This window comes from Podarcis cretensis (genome assembly GCF_951804945.1).
Source record: "Podarcis cretensis genome assembly, chromosome: 2".
Taxonomy (NCBI): Eukaryota; Metazoa; Chordata; class Lepidosauria; order Squamata; family Lacertidae; genus Podarcis; species Podarcis cretensis.
In genome coordinates this window covers 16,989,807-17,008,563 of record NC_137171.1, presented here as the reverse complement: position 1 = coordinate 17,008,563, position 18,757 = coordinate 16,989,807, and the positions used below count along the sequence as shown (strand labels likewise).

Here is an 18,757-nt window from a genome sequence, read left to right as displayed (position 1 = left end):
ATGGGATTATCTAAGAGGTCTCTGCAGTTCCCTGCTTTCTAAAGTGCAAATAACCACAGTGTCTGTAGTAGTTACAGGCACCCTGGGAAAGGAAAGCGAGAGAAACAACCACCACTCGAGAAAACAATGAAGGATCTTGAGTATTGGGAGCCAGCCAAACCCTTGGCTGGCGGCAGAGGGATTTGATGGAGCATTGTAGCCATTGCCGCTCTAGCAGATTCTGTGCTGAAGAACCCCTATCCCTTCCCCTGAAACATCTAGTTCAAGCTACCCTCTGTGATGATGGCACCAGTGATAACTTCTGCCTGCCCACCATTTGCTTGGGTACATTGGTGGGCTCCTCACAGGCCGGACTTTTCCGCTGACAGTGGAGCTTCCTCAGTGGCAGAGGCCCATCCCATCCAAGCACCCTCTAGTGTGGAGGATTGGAGGTTCAGATTGCACCTCTTGGCTTCTTTAAAAGATTCTACAGTGGTACCTCGGGTTAAGAACTTAATTCGTTCTGGAGGTCCGTTCTTAACCTGAAACTGTTCTTAACCTGAAGCACCACTTTAGGTAATGGTGCCTCCCACTGCCGCTGCGCCACCCCCACACAATTTCTGTTCTCATCCTGAAGCAAAGTTTTTAACCTGAGGTACTATTTCTGGGTTAGCAGAGTCTGAAACCTGAAGCGTCTGTAACCTGAAGCATCTGTAACCCGAGGTACCACTGTATTAATTTTTGATCCTTCCTTATTTTAACTTTTCACAGTGATTGTTCGTATGGGATGCACAATATCAGTAATTCTTGCATTGACTTCCTCTGCCCTGTTCCCAGAACCATTTCTTTAAACTTCCTTCCCTTTTCTTTCGTTACAGTTCCTTCATTTTGGGGCCTGGTGAATTCCGCCTGGAATCTTTGTTCTGTTGGGAAAAGGCAATCACCGGTCAACATAGAAACCAGCCATATGATATTCGACCCCTTCCTCACCCCTCTTCGCATAAACACAGGGGGCAGAAAGGTAAGATTCTAGCCATGGCTTTCTCGCTTGAAAAAAAATTGCAACAGCTCTTTCACATTGGCATCTTTCCATATGTATGACAATGCTTTCAGCATCAGATGGGATCTCAAACTCGGGGCTCAGCCAGACCTGCGCTTGTCCCATACCTAGAAAGCATGGGACCAAGCAGTTTGCCTTTGCCCCACTGCTTTCCCCAAGAAATCCTGCTCTTTAGTGATAAATTGGAGCAAACGTCATTCCAGAGAAAACCCGGTTGACATTTGCGCTGATTCAGCGGTTAATATTGGGTTTTCCCAGAAGGAAGCAGCAGAGCAATGGCAAGCCTGGAATAACACTCTTGTAGCTACTGTATATTTTATCCTTCCCATTTTCAAAACCACGCACACTTATGTTGTGCTGCATATATCTTTCTGATTACGTGCTTTAATGTGCCTTGTGTACTATTCTTAATACAGGGAAATGGTTCTTAATATTTGGAGACTTCTGCATAAGATGAGTTCTAATTTTAGTCTTATTAATGTTGTACTCAGAGGTGCCTGGTCTTGTTGGTATGCTTCATAAAGTTTTAACAGTGTAGGCTACTAGCAGAGAATTCTGTCCCTTGCATTTTTCTCCACGCTCTAAAATCTTTAATGAATTGGGGATAGCTCTGAAGTGAAGTCCCCTCGCGGAGTTTGTTGCCTCTTTGTGGCCAAAGGAGCTCCACTACCAGTGATGGTTGCACACAGGGACAGCAAAGAAGAGCAAAGTGCAATAGACATTGTATGTGTGTGTGTGTGTGTGTGTGTGTGTGTGTGTGTGTGTGTGGCGTGAGAGGAAGCACTTCCCGTATTGCCTAGGCCACCAGGGGATGCTCTCTCTTTTCATTTGCTAAGCTAAAAGGGTGGGCTTTGCAGCAATTGCAGAATGATAGTTGGTATGTGTTCAGTTACCTTGGGGGTGCATCCTCTCCCTCTCTGAATCATACTATGTTGGTTTCATTGCTTACTCTCAGAGGGGTAGGAACCCCTGCATTCACTTGGCAACAGGCAACATTCCCTCTCCCCCACAAGTGTGCAGCCAGTCTGACTGCCTTTATAGTGGTGTGGCCTGCTTTTGTTCATTATATGATCACTGATTAGCTAGTATCTCATTGTGCCTATGGATAGCCATAAAAAAGCAAAAACAGACCAGTATGTTTGGGAGGACTGAGGGAAGTTCCCCATTTCTGCTTCGAAAATTCAGTTGATCCCATTTAAGAACAACTTAAGGCAGTGATGGCCAAACTTGGCCCTCCAGCTGTTTTGGGACTACAACTCCCACCATTCCTAGCTAACAGGACCAGTGGTCAGGGATGGTGGGAATTGTAGTCCCAAAACAGCTGGAGGGCCAAGTTTGGCCATCACTGACTTAAGGGAAGCTTTTACATGTGTGTTCAACACATCATTGCTGTATCATCAAGTACCGGTAATAACTTCTACGTGTGCAACGATCACCACAGATCCAACAAACAGCACCGTGAGTCACTCTCACATCACCTGACAACACCTTTTGCCCCAATGCGTTTCAATTAAAGCACTTCATGTATTCCGTTTGGTGGCAAGTCATTGAGTGGTTAGACCCAGACCAATGAATGTCTCTGCGTGGATCAGTTTTTAAGCATTGGCTTTGTTGCATCCTATAATGGGGCACCCAAAAGAGACTTGAATTCCTCATGTTGTGGAAGGGGTTTTCACTTTGCTGCTGCTGCGTGCTTAAGATGAGGTAGCTAAGGTCGCTTGGAAGGTCACTTCTTGCACTCTTAGAAGCAAGTCGAGCATGTCTTTCGCATATTGTAGGAAAGTCAATGGCCAAGCTGATGTGCCTCTTTAAGCGTTGTCCGAACTCTATGGGTAGGACACACCTCTGCTTTATTCTGCATCATCAACTACCCCATTTCATACCTCCAGGTGAATGGATCATGTGCCCATTTACAACTTGCTGATTAGAAGAAATGGCTTTTCTGTTTAACATCAAGAGAGGCTTAATGCAGTGTCTTAGCAAAAGCTATAGCCTGGAGGTTTTCAACATTTTTGAGTCCATGGCTCTCTTGACCAACTTCATTGTTTCTGCAGCTCCCCTATGGGAAATGTGCTTTGTGTTGAAGGAACAGGTTACCCAAACCTGACTGTGCAGTCACCTGAACCAGGCCCCCAAATTCCCAAATTCTTTTTTCAAGGATCCATTGGCTAAAATCCATTAGCTTGAGCTGTATAACACAAACCCAGCTGTATAAACAAAGCCTTCTCCTTTATCAGTCCATGAAGGCTTAATGGATGGCCTTGTCAGTTCCAAGTGGAGACGGGATGGCGGATCTGGGTCTTATCTTATCAGTTGTAACTATCCTGACCACGCTGACGCACAGACCTTGCAAGACAGGCCTGTCAGCCCCCGCGCCCAGGGATGGCGCCAGGAGTACTCCTATAGTTGGGTGAACTTTTTACCCCAAGATAAGAGTACAGAAACAGGAATTTCTGTTCATGCTCAAGGATGTAAACTTATGTGTACAAACTCATGAGGCTGGATTCCTGGGGAGGGGGAAAGGGGACCTGAAGGGGATATAAGCTGTATGTAACTGCTCTTTAAGTGTGCTTGCTGTGACTGATCACACAGTGCCTTTCTGCTATCCGGAAAGCAGAAATAAACTCTTTCTCTGAACCAACCCTCAGTGTCTATTGACTCCTTCCTCCCTCCCGGGAGCAACACGCACCCAACCAATGGGAAAGGTCTGAATGGCTACAGTGTCTCAGGAGCCCAGTTATGTCTCTCCTTGCCTGCCCAAGCCAGCATCTCCTCACCCCTTTTTGGATAACCTCCCTTGTGGAGGGTTCCCCCAGCCTCTTCTCCCCTCTCATCGAGGTGGACGCTGCAGCATCTGCTAGTCTCTGAGCCGCCACCCTCTGCCCCAAAGAGAGTTGCCTCCTCATGCTGTCCCACGGGGGCCTAGGAAGATGATGCCTCTGGTCTTAGTGGCCCAACAGAAACAGACAAAGGGGGCTGAACATGAGGCCGTCAGCTTACTCGCCTCAGGAGGCAGCAGCAGAGGGCACTGCTGGGCCTGCATGGCAGAGAGACTCCCCTTTGGTGTCAGGCGCTCAGCTCTCAGGCAGGCCTTGTATGCAGTGAGCACAAGACAGCTCACTGCCCGGCCTCCCACTTGTCTGCCTGTTCCCAACAGCAAGGGCTGGGCTCCCTCAGCCGCTTGCTTGCTTGCTTGCTTTCTCTGAGGCCACCTTATATCCTGGCAATCAGAGCCCCTTGACCAGGGGTGCCTACCTGAATAAAATAGGGGGAGCAGGTGAGTCCCACCCACATAATTGATCGCGTGATGAGGTGCACACACACCATTGGAATGGCAATGCCCATCAACTTGGGGGCGCCCCCTCAAATACATTATTGGGGGGGGGGGCAAAAACCCCTTGGCACCTAGGAGTTGGCTCTTATGCCCCTGGCCAACCGCAGAGGCACCATTCACCTGGGGAGCTTGTAGCCAGGGCCGCTGCAACAAATAGGCTTGCGAGCCTCCAATAGGCAGAGATGCAAGAGGGCAAGAGAGAAGGGAAGGAAGGAAGGAAGGAAGGAAGGAAGGAAGGAAGGAAGGAAGGAAGGCAGGCAGGCAGCTGGTGCTGCCTGAAGCTTACCTGATTGTCATTCAAGGTGCCACAGGCTGCCGTGGTGCACTAATTGAAAACCACTGATCTAACTTATAGTAGGAGTTACCACCCAGTGCCCACAGGCACCATGATGTCCATGGGCAAGGTCCCCAGTCTCTGAGCTGGTGAAATGCTTTAATACACAACAATGGGGAGTGGGGAATGAGAAAACAGGTGCAGCGTTTGGGATTTTCCCCCTTGTGCCATCAACCTGCAAGCATTTCAGATGATGTCATGGAATCATTCCTCCATTATTTACTCTATAACTTCCTTTTTATTACAAAGAGCCTCTCCAGCTCCTCGAGACAGTGTGTCACTAGAACACCTAATTGGATTCCAAGACCTGAAATATCAGCTTGAGATACTTAATGAGTTTACATGCAGATGAATTGCCCCAGAAGGAATGCAAGTATCGGAAGAAACCCCACATGCTGCAATTTTCTCATAATAAGGCTGCCTTTGTCTTTTGATTATATGTATTTAAAAAGAAATCAACAAGAAGCCCATTTGCAGATAAACTCTCCCTTCTAATCGAAAATTCAGGCTCTCATTAATTTACGCAGTGCATCCTCTTGTTCTTCACAAACAAGCAAAAGAAAAATAATCCTGCTTTTTGCATTTTTCCCTTGATGCTCACAACACACAAGCACCACTGGAGCAAAACAAAAGAATTTATTAAGAGGCGAGTACAGGCCCATGTCAATCAGACAACAAACACCACAGCTCCTTATGCCCAAAATGACTTAAGTGCCTGAGATAGCACTTTCTTTTAAAAACACTAAAATTGCTGCCAATTTGCTCATCGGGAGTGAAAATTGCATTAAGGAAAAGTTGTCAGCCTGGTGTCCTATAGAAGACACAAAGCCTACACCTGGATTACTAGATATGCCCTTTGCAATTTGAATCCTATTGCTCATATTGCTGGGCCCTTGCTCAGGGACAGTACCTATAGCATTGTTGTTTGTTGTTGTTTAGTTGTTTAGTTGTGTCTGAGTCTTCGTAACCCCCTGGACCAGAGCACGGCAGATACTTCTGTCTTCCACTGCCTCCCGCAGTTTGGTCAAACTCATGCTGGTAGCTTCCAGAACACTATCCAACCATCTCGTCCTCTGTCGTCCCCTTCTCCTTGTGCCCTCCATCTTTCCCAACATCAGGGTCTTTTTCAGGGAGTCTTCTCTTCTCATGAGGTGGCCAAAGTATTGGAGCCTCAGCTTCACGATCTGTCCTTCCAGTGAGCACTCAGGGCTGATTTTCTTCAGAATTGAATGGTTTGATCTTCTTGCAATCCATGGGATTCGCAGGAGTCTCCTCCAGCACCATAATTCAAAGGCATCAATTCTTCAGCGATCAGTCTTCTTTATGGTCCAGCTCTCACTTCCATACATCACTACTGGGAAAACCATAGCTTTTACTATACGGACCTTTGTTGGCAAGGTGGTGTCTCTACTTTACTATAGCATTAGGTGTGTTTATTATATGCTTTAATTGTGCATTAGGCTTAGAAACATGCTGTATAGCAAGTCAGATCATTGGTCTGAGCACATTGCATGCAAAATATCTCCAATTCAGACCCCGACAACTCCAGGTATAACTGAGAAAGACTTCCTGAAACCCTGGAGAGCCTTGGCTAGTCAGCACAGATAATATCGAACTAGATGGATCAATGTTCCTAACTGATTCTCGAAGTAATATTTCTGGGTAATTTAGCATTATCCACTTTTTCAAAATGCCTTATATCACATAATATTTAACCTATAAGTTTTCCTGGAGTTGGAACTGCACCAATACACTTCCAGTGGAAGGGATAGCACAATGTGGCAATGGGAATAAAAGTCAATTAATGCATTTAATGTTTTGGATTTCCCAGTCACTTTTGCTGTTTCAGTGTAGTTTAACAGCTTAGTTTGCCATTCTTCTCTGGTCAGGACTCTTTCTTCTTTCCATCTCTGGGCTAGTAGCATCCTTGCTGCTGTTGTCACATACATAAAAAGTATTTTCTGTTCCTTTGGAATGTCAATACCTATAATTCCTAATAGAAAAGGCTTCTGGTTCTTTTACAAAAGTTATTTTAAACATTTTTTCCCCATTTCATTATAAGGTAAAAGGTAAAGGTAAAGGGCCCCCTGACCATTAGGTCCAGTCATGGCTGTGGCCAGCATGACTAAGCCGCTTCTGGTGAACCAGAGCAGTGCACGGAAACGACGTTTACCTTCCCACTGGAGTGGTACCTATTTACCTACTTGTACTTTGAGGTGCTTTCGAACTGCTAGGTTGGCAGGAGCAGGGACTGAGCAACGGGAGCTTACCCCATTGCGGGGATTCGAACCGCCGACCTTCTGATCGGCAAGTCCTAGCCTCTGTGGTTTAACCCACAGTGGCACCCACGTCCCTCATTGTAAGGAGAAAAGGGTAAAGGTAAAGGGACCCCTTACCATCAGGTCCAGTCATGGCCGACTCTGGGGTTGCGGCACTCATCTCGCTTTACTGGCCAAGGGAGCCGGCGTACAGCTTCCGGGTCATGTGGCCAGCATGACTAAGCCGCTTTTGGCAAACCAGAGCAGTGCACGGAAACACCATTTACCTTCCCGCCAGAACGATACCTATTTATCTATTTGCATTTTGACATGCTTTCGAACTGCTAGGTTGGCTGGAGCAGGGACCAAGCAATGGGAGCTCACCCCGTTGCGGGGATTCGAACCGCTGACCTTCTGATCAGCAAGTCCTAGGCTCTGTGGTTTAACCCACAGCGCCACCCGCATCCCTATTATAAGGAGTACTTAATACAAGGAGTACTTTCTCTTAATAGCCCCAGTTATCAGAGCCAATAAGCAATGATGGTGCAGTCCAGTCACATTTCCTCATCCCTGCTCAGGGAATTATTTATACATCAGCCTGTCTGTCGTGGTACTTGGGCATTTCATGGACCTGAGTTTACAGCAGAGGAGTCTGAGCTTATTCTAGGATGCCCATGCCAACGTCACCCACTAGGGCTTTAGGTCCCCATCTTCACCTTTAGACCCCATGTTTCTCTCCCTCAAGGATTGCTGTCTCATTCGCTAGTATCCTTATATGAGAGTGGGCTTGGCTGCACCTGCATGTTGCTTTTATTCTCACTCTTCTTGCCACAGTCTGCCCTGTTTCCGAAACCTTCTGCTCTACAGAACAGTCTTTACTAGTTCTGCTGCCCATTCTACTAACCATACCATTATTTCCCCCTCCAGCTGGGAAAATGACCACTGCTTCCCACTCATGGGACAAGAGAACAGTCTTGAGTAGAGACTATTTTAATGAGACCCAAGGAGCCAAATGGGCCTAAGCTCCCAGCCATTGCTGTGAGCCTTTCTTAGCATAATGAATAACCCAGCCTTTGGCTTCACGTATGTTTGGACGGCACCTGCAGTTTGATTGAAATGGTGTCTTCTTTTTCTGCCATCACAAAGAGCCATTCCACCTGATGTGGATGTTTTGAGGCTGAATAAATCAGTTTGCACTGGCCACAGGCTATTATTTAAACTCCGTAATGCTGTGTGGGTAAATGAAAATTATTCAATTGTATCCTTTATAGCTTTCTTTTGAAAGAGCACATTCGAAAAATTGCAATTGCAGAGTCATTTAAAATAATGCTTTTATAAATAATTGGTTCATCCAGCATATGTTGGCACAAAATAATTTCAATACTAGAAGTCTTCTGACTTAAAAGAAGGGATAAGGATAGAGGGAGAGATCGGTCAAATGGATTCTCTGACAGCTAGTTTTGATTCCATGCTGTTCAATCAATTCAGAGTATTACTGGCATTTTTTTTTTCTTCGAGAGTGTAATTTATGACAACTGCCAAGCTATGCTTTGGTGATTACTAAAAGGACAGATACTGGCACGAGCCATATTTCAACACTGCGGGAATATAAAATGAACTGCTAGAAATGGTCCAGGAGGAATGAATAGCAATAAGACATCAGTGTCATCTGAAAACTGATTTGTGATTGATTTTCAGAGGGCTTAATAATCTGAAGCTTTGATGTATAGTGTTTGGAAAGTTATTAAGTTTGATACAAACGTCTGAAAGTTTAACAAATAAAGATGCAAATAATAAATTCATGCTGCAACTTAACTATTATTCATAGGGGCTCTAGGCAATCAACCTTTTGCTAATAGCATGTCTATTGGAAAATAAAGTTTTGTTTAAATTATTATTTTTAAGTTGGTCTTCCCCAACCTGATGCCTTCCAGATGTTTTGGACTACAGTTCCCATCAACCCCAGCTAGGAATGATGGGAGTTGTAATCCAAAACATCTGGAAGGTACCAGGTCAGTTGGTTAGAGCTTGGGGAAAGCTGGTTGAGAGCCAGTGCGGTGTAGTGGTTAACAGCGGTAGTCTCGTAATCTGGTGAATCGGGTTCGATTCCCTGCTCCTCCACATGCAGCTGCTGGGTGACCTTGGGCTAGTCACACTTCTTTGAAGTCTCTCAGCCCCACTCACCTCACAGAGTGTTTGTTGTGGGGGAGGAAGGGAAAGGAGATTGTTAGCCGCTTTGAGACTCTTTTTGGTAGTGATAAAGTGGGATATCAAATCCAAACTCCTCCTCCTCCTCCCCTTCTTCTTCTTCTTCTTCTTCTTCTTCTTCTTCTTCTTCTTCTGTACCTTCAGCTAAAACAGCGTTTCCCAAACCAAAGTTTGATCTATAGCTGGTTTTGGACTACAATTCTTGTCATCCTTGACCATTGGTCCTGCTAACTAGGGATGATGGGAGTTGTAGTGCAAAAACAGCTGGAGATCCAAGTTTGGGAAACCCTGAACTAGAACATCACTAATAACTATAACTCTGCACCCAACAGGTCAGTACAATTCTACACAGTACTGTGACTCCTCTTTCTCCAAATATTCCATCTACAGACACAGGAAGTGAACATGTTTTAATAATTACCACATTTTTCTGTGTATAAGACGCCCCCATGTATAAGATGGCCCCTCTTTTTTGAGCCCAAAATTAAGAAATAAATAATGGCAACATTCTATGTAGAAGACAACCCACAATTTTAAACTTTAAAAAAAAAAAAAATTGCGGGGGGGGGGTGGGAATATAGTCTTATACACGGAAAAATACAGTACTTTTAAAAACTTAAGTCTTATACTCCTAATCTAGTCTTTGGGGAACACCAAAGTGGTTCGTGCAATAATGATTGCTTATCACTCAAGTGACTTTCAATTGACGCTGAAATAATCTTGAGCTGCAATCCTATTTGGGCATAAGAATCACTTAGTGCAATGGGTCTAACTTTGGAGTAAACATTCTGAGCAGGTCCTGCATAGCACTGTGATGTTAGAGGATTTTCCTGCCAAACCATGGTAGCTTCTTGGTAAGCCTAACAAGATGTGAATAACTGCAGGGAGAGAACAGATGTTCCCTAATAAGGCTTCCTCCCATCTTTGACATAATCCAGAGAAAGTCACGCCTGCTTAAATTCTATTGAGATCAATGGGAGGAGCGTACAGAAAAGCACTCAAGCCCCTTTTTCTTCCAGTGGGATGGGTGCGTAATCTAGATGGCATCCTTTGCAATCTGAAATTTGCCAGTGGTTTGTCAAGTGCATGAGTGCCTATCATTTATTCATCCCTGTATGTGTACCACTGTCTGCTTTGCTGCTTTGTTTTCTTTGTCACTTTGTTTAACAAACAGCAATACTGTAGATTTTGTAAAATCCCTCTTGTTTGTAATGGTTTGCAATGAGGACAGATATAAACAATAGACAGATCTCTTTCATTGTGCAGTCTAAATCTTCTTTTTAAATGATTTTTATTAATTTTACATATAATCACGATATCTAACATCGTATCCTCCTATTAAATCTCTTGGCTCAACCAAACCTAAATGACTTCCCTCCTTCCCGCCTAATGGTTTACAAAATTAAATTTTCCATTTTTGCATTTCACTTCCTTTCCTATTCTTGTTGTATCATTACTTAAAATATTAAATTACTCAAACAGAATAGGTAACTAATTCATCTTACAAATCTTCAGATAACCCTGCTAATGGTGTTAATTGCTTACAGTTGTCTTTCAAATATAATATAAATTTGTTCCAGTCTTTTTGGAAGACAGTACTTGATCATGCTGGTTCTGGATTCTCCCCGTCAGTTTCGCCAGTTCTGCAAAGTCCATCATTTTCATCTGCCAGTCTTCTTTTGTTGGTACTTCATGCTGTTTCCATTTCTAAGCTAATAACATTCTTGCTGTAGACGTTGCATATAAAAACAATTTTTTATCTTGTCTCAGTATCTCTTTCCCCACTACAGTATATCCAGTAAGAAAAGCTTCTGGGTTTTTTAACAAAAGTGTTTTAAACATTTTCTTTAACTCGTTATATATCATCTCCCAGAAAGCTTTTACCTCTTTACATGTCCACCACATGTGGCAAAAAGTACCCTCCTTTTCCAACAGTCATTTTTTTGTTCTATACATTTTGGCCAGTTTAAATGGTGTTAAATACCGCCTATACATCATTTTCATGACATTTTCTTTAAGCAGACTGCATGCAGTAAAATTGATACCTTCCTTCCATAACTTCTCCCATTCTTCTAACCGTATATTATAACCAACGTCTTTAGCCCAGTGTATCATTACCTATTTTACCTTTTCATCTTCATTATGCCATTCCAATAATCTAAATCTTTCTAATAATTCTAAATCGAGTTTCAATAATTCTAAATCGAGTTTTCTTTTTAAATCAGTTTAATTCATCTTGGTTACTTCACCAGGTTATATCAAAACATAGCTTCAGGAGAGCACATCAGCACAGACTCTAGGACAGACATAGAGTCATAAAATGATGGAGTCATCTAGGTCTCCCCCTTGAAATGCAGGAATCTCAACTAAAGCACCCATGATAGACAGCCATCCAACCTCTGCTTAAAACCTCTGATGGAGAGTCCACAACCTCCTGAGGGAAACCATTGCACTGTTGAACAGCTCTTACTGTCAGAAAGTCCTCCCTGATGTTTAATCAGAATGTCCTTTCTTGAAATTTGAAGCCATTGGTTCTGGTCCTCCAGAGCAGGAGAAAACAAGCTTGCTCCCATGTGACAGCCCTTGAGATTTTTGAAGACGGTTGTCATACTTCCTTTCAATCTCCCCTTTTCCAAGCTCAACATACCTAGCTCCTTCAACCTCTCCTCATAATAATGACAATAATATGATTACTGAAGCTCACAGGAAACCAGGGCAAATGAGCTAGAGTTGAGCTGTGGGATTCTACATTAGCTGAAGCTTGCAAATCATCTTCAGACATAGCCCTGTGTCGAGTGAGCTAGCAATCCAAGATTTGACATAGCTTGCGCATAGCTACATCTTATGTGTACCCACAAGATAACCTAGCTGAATGTTAACACCGCGACTGCTTACCCATAGTGCATATTGATGTCTGTATTGTGTGGTGTTGGATATGTAAAAGCATCATGTTCTGCCAGCAACGCTACATGAAACGAAGCCAAAGCTGTCACAGAACATAAACTTTGGAAGGGACGCCAAGATGTGTGTGTGCTTTTGGGAAGCTGTGGAATAGTATCCAATTTAATATGTTCTATTCCGCTGGAAAGCTGTGGTTCTGTGAAATTAACATTTGATTCCTTCCAGTGTCTAATTAATACTTAATACTATACACAGTGCTGAATTTTTGTGTGGGAGACTTTCCAGCTCCTCTGTTACTTTTGGGAAAAAGAAGCTTCTGATAAAGATAGGGTTAAAAAGAAACGTGTCAGTCCTCCTGCCTATCACGTGGCTTCGTTATAACAATCTTCCCTACATATCTTTGTCCATAAAGAATTCAGTTGGCCAAAAAGTCTCTATGGCTTAATGTTGGCTTATTAACCAGGGTCTTGAACAACAATCTGTCATTGCAGTTTTAACTTGATGGTCTCTGATTTGAAGCAAGACCCTCAAAGCTTGCTTCCAGTCAGTCAGGAGGCCTTCATCCATATCTCAAGTTACCATGGCAATATTTCTTTCTGCAACAAAATTGGCACTTAACAACCGGCTGGGCAGAAGGTTAAGTAGACCACCAGTATGTGAAACCCAAGCCAATGTAAGGCAGGGCCAACTCATTCTATTCCACCCACCCATTACCCATCTTACTGCTTCTTGCTGAGCTCTACAAGGGGCAACACTGGGATTTAAGGAAGAGGAACAGGCTGATTGTAAGAAGGCAGGAAGGTGGGGGCTGGATGAGGTTGGTGGGATAGTGCCCCATTTGCCCTAACAGAGAAGCCTTCACAGATAACAACAACAACAACAACAACAACAACCAGAATGTCCAGAGATGGTCAGAAAGTCGTCCTCTTGTGGGACTGCAGCATGCAACCACAGATGTTCTGTTTGGGTTTTTTTTTTTTTTTGCTTCTTTTTTTTTAATTAAAGATTTTTTGTTTTACAGAAGTAACTGTAATGTCTCTCATATTTTTTCGATGTAACATTTTTACAAATCCTTTTCATTTGTTGAGACATTAGGGGGAGAAGGGGAAAAAAAGCGGGTGGAGGGAGGGAAGATGGGTGGGGGTGGGGGTGGGTGGCGATGTTTCTGTTATGCTTAATGTATGTAGGGTTTGGTGTTGTAGGGTTTGGTGTCAGTGTTGCTTGTGCTGTTCACTTGTGTTCCTTTGGTGGTGAGAGAGGTTGGGGTTGGCCTAGGGTGTGGTTGTTTGTTTGTGATTGGCTGTGGTGATCTTTGTTTTCCTGTGTGAGTGGGGTGGGTGGGTGTTTTGGATCAGGTTAGCCATATTAATTTGTATGCTGTTGGTGGATTATTGTCTTTGTCTTGTTGGGTTGTGTATGTGATAAAGGAGAGCCATACCGGGGTAAAGGCATCTTCTTCTGTTTGTCCCCGTGTCAGTTTCAGTTTATTGGTTATTTTTTCTAGCAGGTCTGTTTCCCATACTATTTGGTACCATTGGTCCATGCTTACTCCTGACAGGTCTCTCCAGTGTCTGGTTATGGTGTTTCTGGCTGCTGAAAGTAGGTGGGTTATGAGTTCTTTGTGGTGTAAATGGGCATTGTTGTCTTGGAAGATGTTTAGTAGGGCCAATTCTGGGGTGATGTCTAATACTTGTTGTTCTGCTCATTTTTGAACCTTTCCCAGTTCTAATTCTTTCTCTTCATGTGTTCCTGTGGTATGCCACGTTCTTTGCCTTCCCTGTGCATATTTGAGCTATAAATACGGAATAGGAATAGAGCAGTTGGGTGAGTAGGAGCCAGTTCCATGTGGTGGAGAATATTGAAAAATGCCTGAAATACAAATCAAGGATAAAGACTTCTGAAGTTTAACAGCCTCGGAGGAGACCAGAAATTTCATAACGAAATCTCTTCTAGCAGCCAGGAGCTGTCAGAATGACAAATAGACTAGTCTTTAATATCAGTTTACATACCGGGGCAGAGGGGGGTGGGGAGAGAAACAAACAATATTTCACACTGCAAAATCTGTAGGCATAATGGTTTCCGACTCCTAAGATGACAAAAGTAAAGCGGTCTGTCCAGAAGCTAAGACGAAACTTTATCCAGGATCACAGATAACATTGTCGGAAAATCAATACCTGTTGTAAAGCCCCTGGGTCAATTCTGTCGTTTGTCTTAAGAGTTACTAGTCAGATGTCTGGTTAACCAACGGTTTACTACTTGAAGCTCTTATCTCTCAGTGTACCATTTTGTGGTGTTGAGATAGTTTTCTCACTGAATTTCACATTACCTTGTTTGGGATTTTTTTCATGGCGCCTGTGACTAGCTGAGGGACAGAGTTCAACATAGCATCCTAGAGCATTGTCAAAGGTAGATTCGTCTGGGAGATAGTGACTGGCCCAAGGTGACCAAATGACCTTCATTGTTTTGAAACCACTTCTCTCTGTTCTAAACACAGCCATATATCCATTGCAGTGCACTGGCTCTTATGGGACTGGCAATGATCTTTTAATTTTTAATACATTTTATTATTCATTTAGGTGGACTCTTATATTTGATTTTACTTGTTAACTGCATTGACGTTAGCGGCATTGATCTAAGGCATGCTAAAGATGCAATAGAAAAACACAATAAAAAAAGGTTGCATGGAGGTATACTATCACATTATTTAAATGAGAGAAATGAAACAGCCCATTCTTCTGCAAATCTCGCCCATTGCAATTCTGTCCTGCCCCAGGGGGATGTGGCAGGTGGGGGGGATCTCATTAGAAGTCCATGCCTTTGTCTTTTTGGCATCAGCAAAAATCAGTTGCTTGTTCTGTCTGATTCTTTTTCAATTACGCTCAAGGGCTTGATAATGGTGAAAATGTTTACAGTACATGGGTCCTTCATTAGACAAAAAGAGCCACTTAGCTTCATGAGGTATAATTGATGTCCTTCCTGCCACTTGTCAGAGAATATTTGGCATCACATGTAGGTGCTATAGAAAGAAGGAATCTGTTTATATGTTTGTGTATTGTGGCTGACTTTGCATGTGGTGCTAAACTAGGGAAATGCCAGCCTGGGCCCTCTCCTTTTGTCCCCTTCCTCTCCTTCCTTATCCCACCCTCTTCCTTTTCCTGCTGGAGCTGAAGCTCACTGCCAGATCACTGGGCTTCCATGCTTCTCTTTCTACCCTCCCAGCGCAGAAGCAGTGTGAACTGCCAGTGGTGGGGCAGGTTGGAGGCAGCAATGCTTTTGAAAAGCAAGTTGCTGGGTACCACTGGAAGGGAGACCGCTCTTGGGCTATGGTCCTACCTGAGAGATTCCCACTTTGAGAACAGGATGGTGGACTAAATGGGCCCCTGGCCTGATCCAGCAGGCTCTTTTATGTTCTTCAAAGAGAAGGTGGGGAGGTAGGTGATGATCTTAAGAGAGAAATGCTTGTGCATGCAAATAATATGTCAATAGCATTCAGCATTGTGGCCAACCATCATTGAAAGATACCAAGATCTGAACCTCCTCCTCCTCCTCCTCCTCCTCCTCCTCCTCCTCCTCCTCCTCCTCCTCTGGTGATCACTCATAGCCTAGTAAGATTGCCTTCCATGAACACGGTCTTAACCGTGAGTTCGTAAGTGATAGTGGAAGCCAATTCTGGATCCACACGTCCTTCCACAGTGGGAACATAGGTTGCCAGATGGGAGTTGATCACGGTGAGGGCTTGCCAAGTGTGCCTTTCTTTCGGCATGTTTCTCCCTTTCGTCCTGAGTTCGAGCATCTTCAAATTCCATGACACTTTGGTAAAGGCTGTTCTGCAACTGGAGCGCTCGCAGGCCAGTGTTTCCCAGTTGTTGGACTTTATACTACATTTTTTTTTAGATTTGCCTTGAGAGAGTCTTTAGACCTCTTTTGTTGACCACCAGCATTACGCTTTCCATTTTAAAGTTCAGAATAGAGTGGTTGCTTCCATGCTCCTCTCTGCTAGTGCAAGTGCAGAGAGGCAAGCCAGCAGTGGTGTAGTGTGGGTTGTCAGTGTCCAGGGCTGTGCAGAGGGGTGAGTGGGAGGAATGGAAATGGACAGAGTACACATGCACATTCAACTGCCTAACAGTGTTTGTGTCACCCAGGAGACCACAGCCGCAGAGATAAGAGGAGTCATTCTGTTGTCTTCCTGGTTTGCATGGAGCACCCCTGGGTACTGAAAGTTTGCTCCTCCTAACAATTTTGCGCCCAGGGCAACTGCCCCTGTGGCAACCACATGCTACACCACTTCAAGCCAATTAAGCCATTGTGTCCCGCTCCAATCATGCAATTGTGCAAAATTCTCTGAAGGACATCATTTCTCCTTGAACAAACATACTTCTCCATACAAGAGACTCATGGGGTTTTAATGACCTTTCCATCATGTTTTGTCATTCTAACAAGAGTATGAAGGGAGTGGCATAAGTTATTGTATTTAGTAGTTGAGCATTCTGAGATGCATATCCATTTCATTAACTTCTGAGAGTATTAATTTTACCCTTAATCAATAAGTTTTATGACCCCCAGTTCTCTGGTGGTCGGCTGAAGATGACTTAGCCATCAACTCTCTTGTCTTTGCACGCTACGCTTGGGCAATTATGCTGTATTTAGTGACTGAAAACATAAAATCGTTTGAAAGCCCGTCCTTCCTATGTGTGGCGTAATTGCTTCCAGCTTATTCAGCGCTTATTGAATTAGTATTGAAAAGATCATTTCATGCTTGGTTAAGTGGTAAATCTAATTCATTTGCTAGTGAGACAAAGTTACAAATCTGACTTTAACAGTGTTAATTGTAAGGCAACAAAAAAAAAAAAAGCAAGAACAGCTAACAATCAAAGGTAAATTAGTTTGTTTTTATTTTGCTACAAATCTGACCTTTCACTTGTCATGTTTGAGATAATGCTGCAATTGTTATTTGTTTAATTATACACTTTGGTAATGATCCAGCCAAACCTGAGTAGGTTGCATAACCCTTGATTCCCATGGGAGACAGTTAAGGGTATTCTTATTTCTCCCACTAAAACAACAGATCTTAGAAGTGATTTCCATTTGCTGGATCATGACCTTTATTGCTGAAACGGTGAAACATACAGTACTAGTAAAGTGACATTGTGTACAACTAAAGTTCATTTCATAGAAATCACATAGTATTCAAGGCACCCGGGGTGTGTGTGTAGAAACTGTATAAAGTTGTTCCATCTGTATTGAAACATATTGTAAATCTTCCCAGCTTCATCCTGGGTTAGTAGTTTAATTAACTGATTCCCAACTCTTAAAGTCCAGTCCTCTAAAGACACCATATTCTGGGTTTTCTGTATCTTAGTTATTTTAGTCTTTGCAGCGATAATTAGATTAGAAACCATTTCCGCCTTTCATTTTCTAACATCTTATTTATAATATCCAAGAAGTATTAACAATGGACCCACAGGCAATTGAAAGCACACAGCTCTTTGGTCTCATTTGTATAACTTAATTGCAGAACATGTGTACATCATACTCAATGGCAAAAAAAATGAAAATTTCCTCTGCTGACCACACTTCATGCAACAGTGTGAAACATAATAAGGTTTCGTAGGTGTCAGATACCACTTACACATAATATTTTAATGATTACTCTTAAAGTTGGAAGATATACACTCCTCCTGCAGTGGAGATTCCTCAAATCTTATTCCCTGGCTCTTTTAAATTATTCCCCTTACAAGGTATCAGAGGAAGGTTATAGATTATTTTATAAGCTTTTTTAAAAAGGCCAGGATCCTTTCTCAGTCTTTAGCTTAATGTTTTTAAAAAGTCACAATTTATCCCTGCCTGTAGTAATAATAATAATAAATGCCCTGACTTTAAAAAATGAAAGAAAAAATAGAAACATACTTTGCACCTGAACCGCAGCCTCATAAAAGATTATTTTGGCTGATAAAGTGGCGTGTTTTTGAGGAACTACCTTAGTCCTATTGACAATTCTTATTTGAAAATTGCCAAGTTCCCCTTCCCCGTTGCAGTTAAAATGTCTGTTACAGGGCTCGGTGGGGCAGCCAGCTCAGGCAGCAGGCTGGGAGACAATTGGGTACAAAGGGAGAGGACTTTAGTGGCAGAGGAGGAACTGGAGGCAGGGGGTGCCATTTTGTGTTTTTCCTCAAACAGCGAAACAGCCCAGCCTAGCCCTGGTCTGTTGTCTAAACTCAGGTAAAGTGTGTTCTCCTTCTTGGAGAGCACGTGTTGTGGTGGGGGCTAACAAGACGCCCCACTGTTGCTGGGCAGGAAAGAATGTTGGCCACCATTACAATTGGGTTCTACCTGTTGCTGGGGAGATTTATATGTTGTCATTTTGTGATTGACAGCCATAGCCTATATATGTCCTGCGCACAGCGTTAAGCTTCCTCTTTTCACTGCGTGCATCGGATCAATCGCCCTCCCTCCCTATATTCAGGGTTGTTCACTTAACCTTGCTATGCCTGTCATGGGGTCGTTTGCTTTTGGGGCAGGGGCCCGGTAGGAATTTTGTCCATTTGGCTGACTGGCTGGTGCCATTTGGGTTTTGCCTACTGTGTAGCAAATCATCACAACTTGTAAGGTTGCAGTTAGGCATTGGTTTTATGATTTGGTTGGTGGAGGGGTATGGATTGGCTGTGCCTGCCCCTCCAAATGCT

General features: G+C 43.4%; 1 protein-coding gene across 2 annotated transcripts in view; it reads left to right on the top strand.

Annotated features, from left to right (window-relative positions):
- Positions 1 to 18,757, top strand: part of CA10 (carbonic anhydrase 10) — a 356,678-nt gene that overhangs the window by 143,913 nt on the left and 194,008 nt on the right. For both annotated transcript variants that reach the window (XM_079965645.1, XM_079965646.1), the window contains exon 4: positions 858 to 1,000. In XM_079965645.1, the coding sequence (XP_079821771.1) occupies positions 858 to 1,000 (143 nt within the window). The remainder of the gene's footprint in view (positions 1 to 857; positions 1,001 to 18,757) is intronic.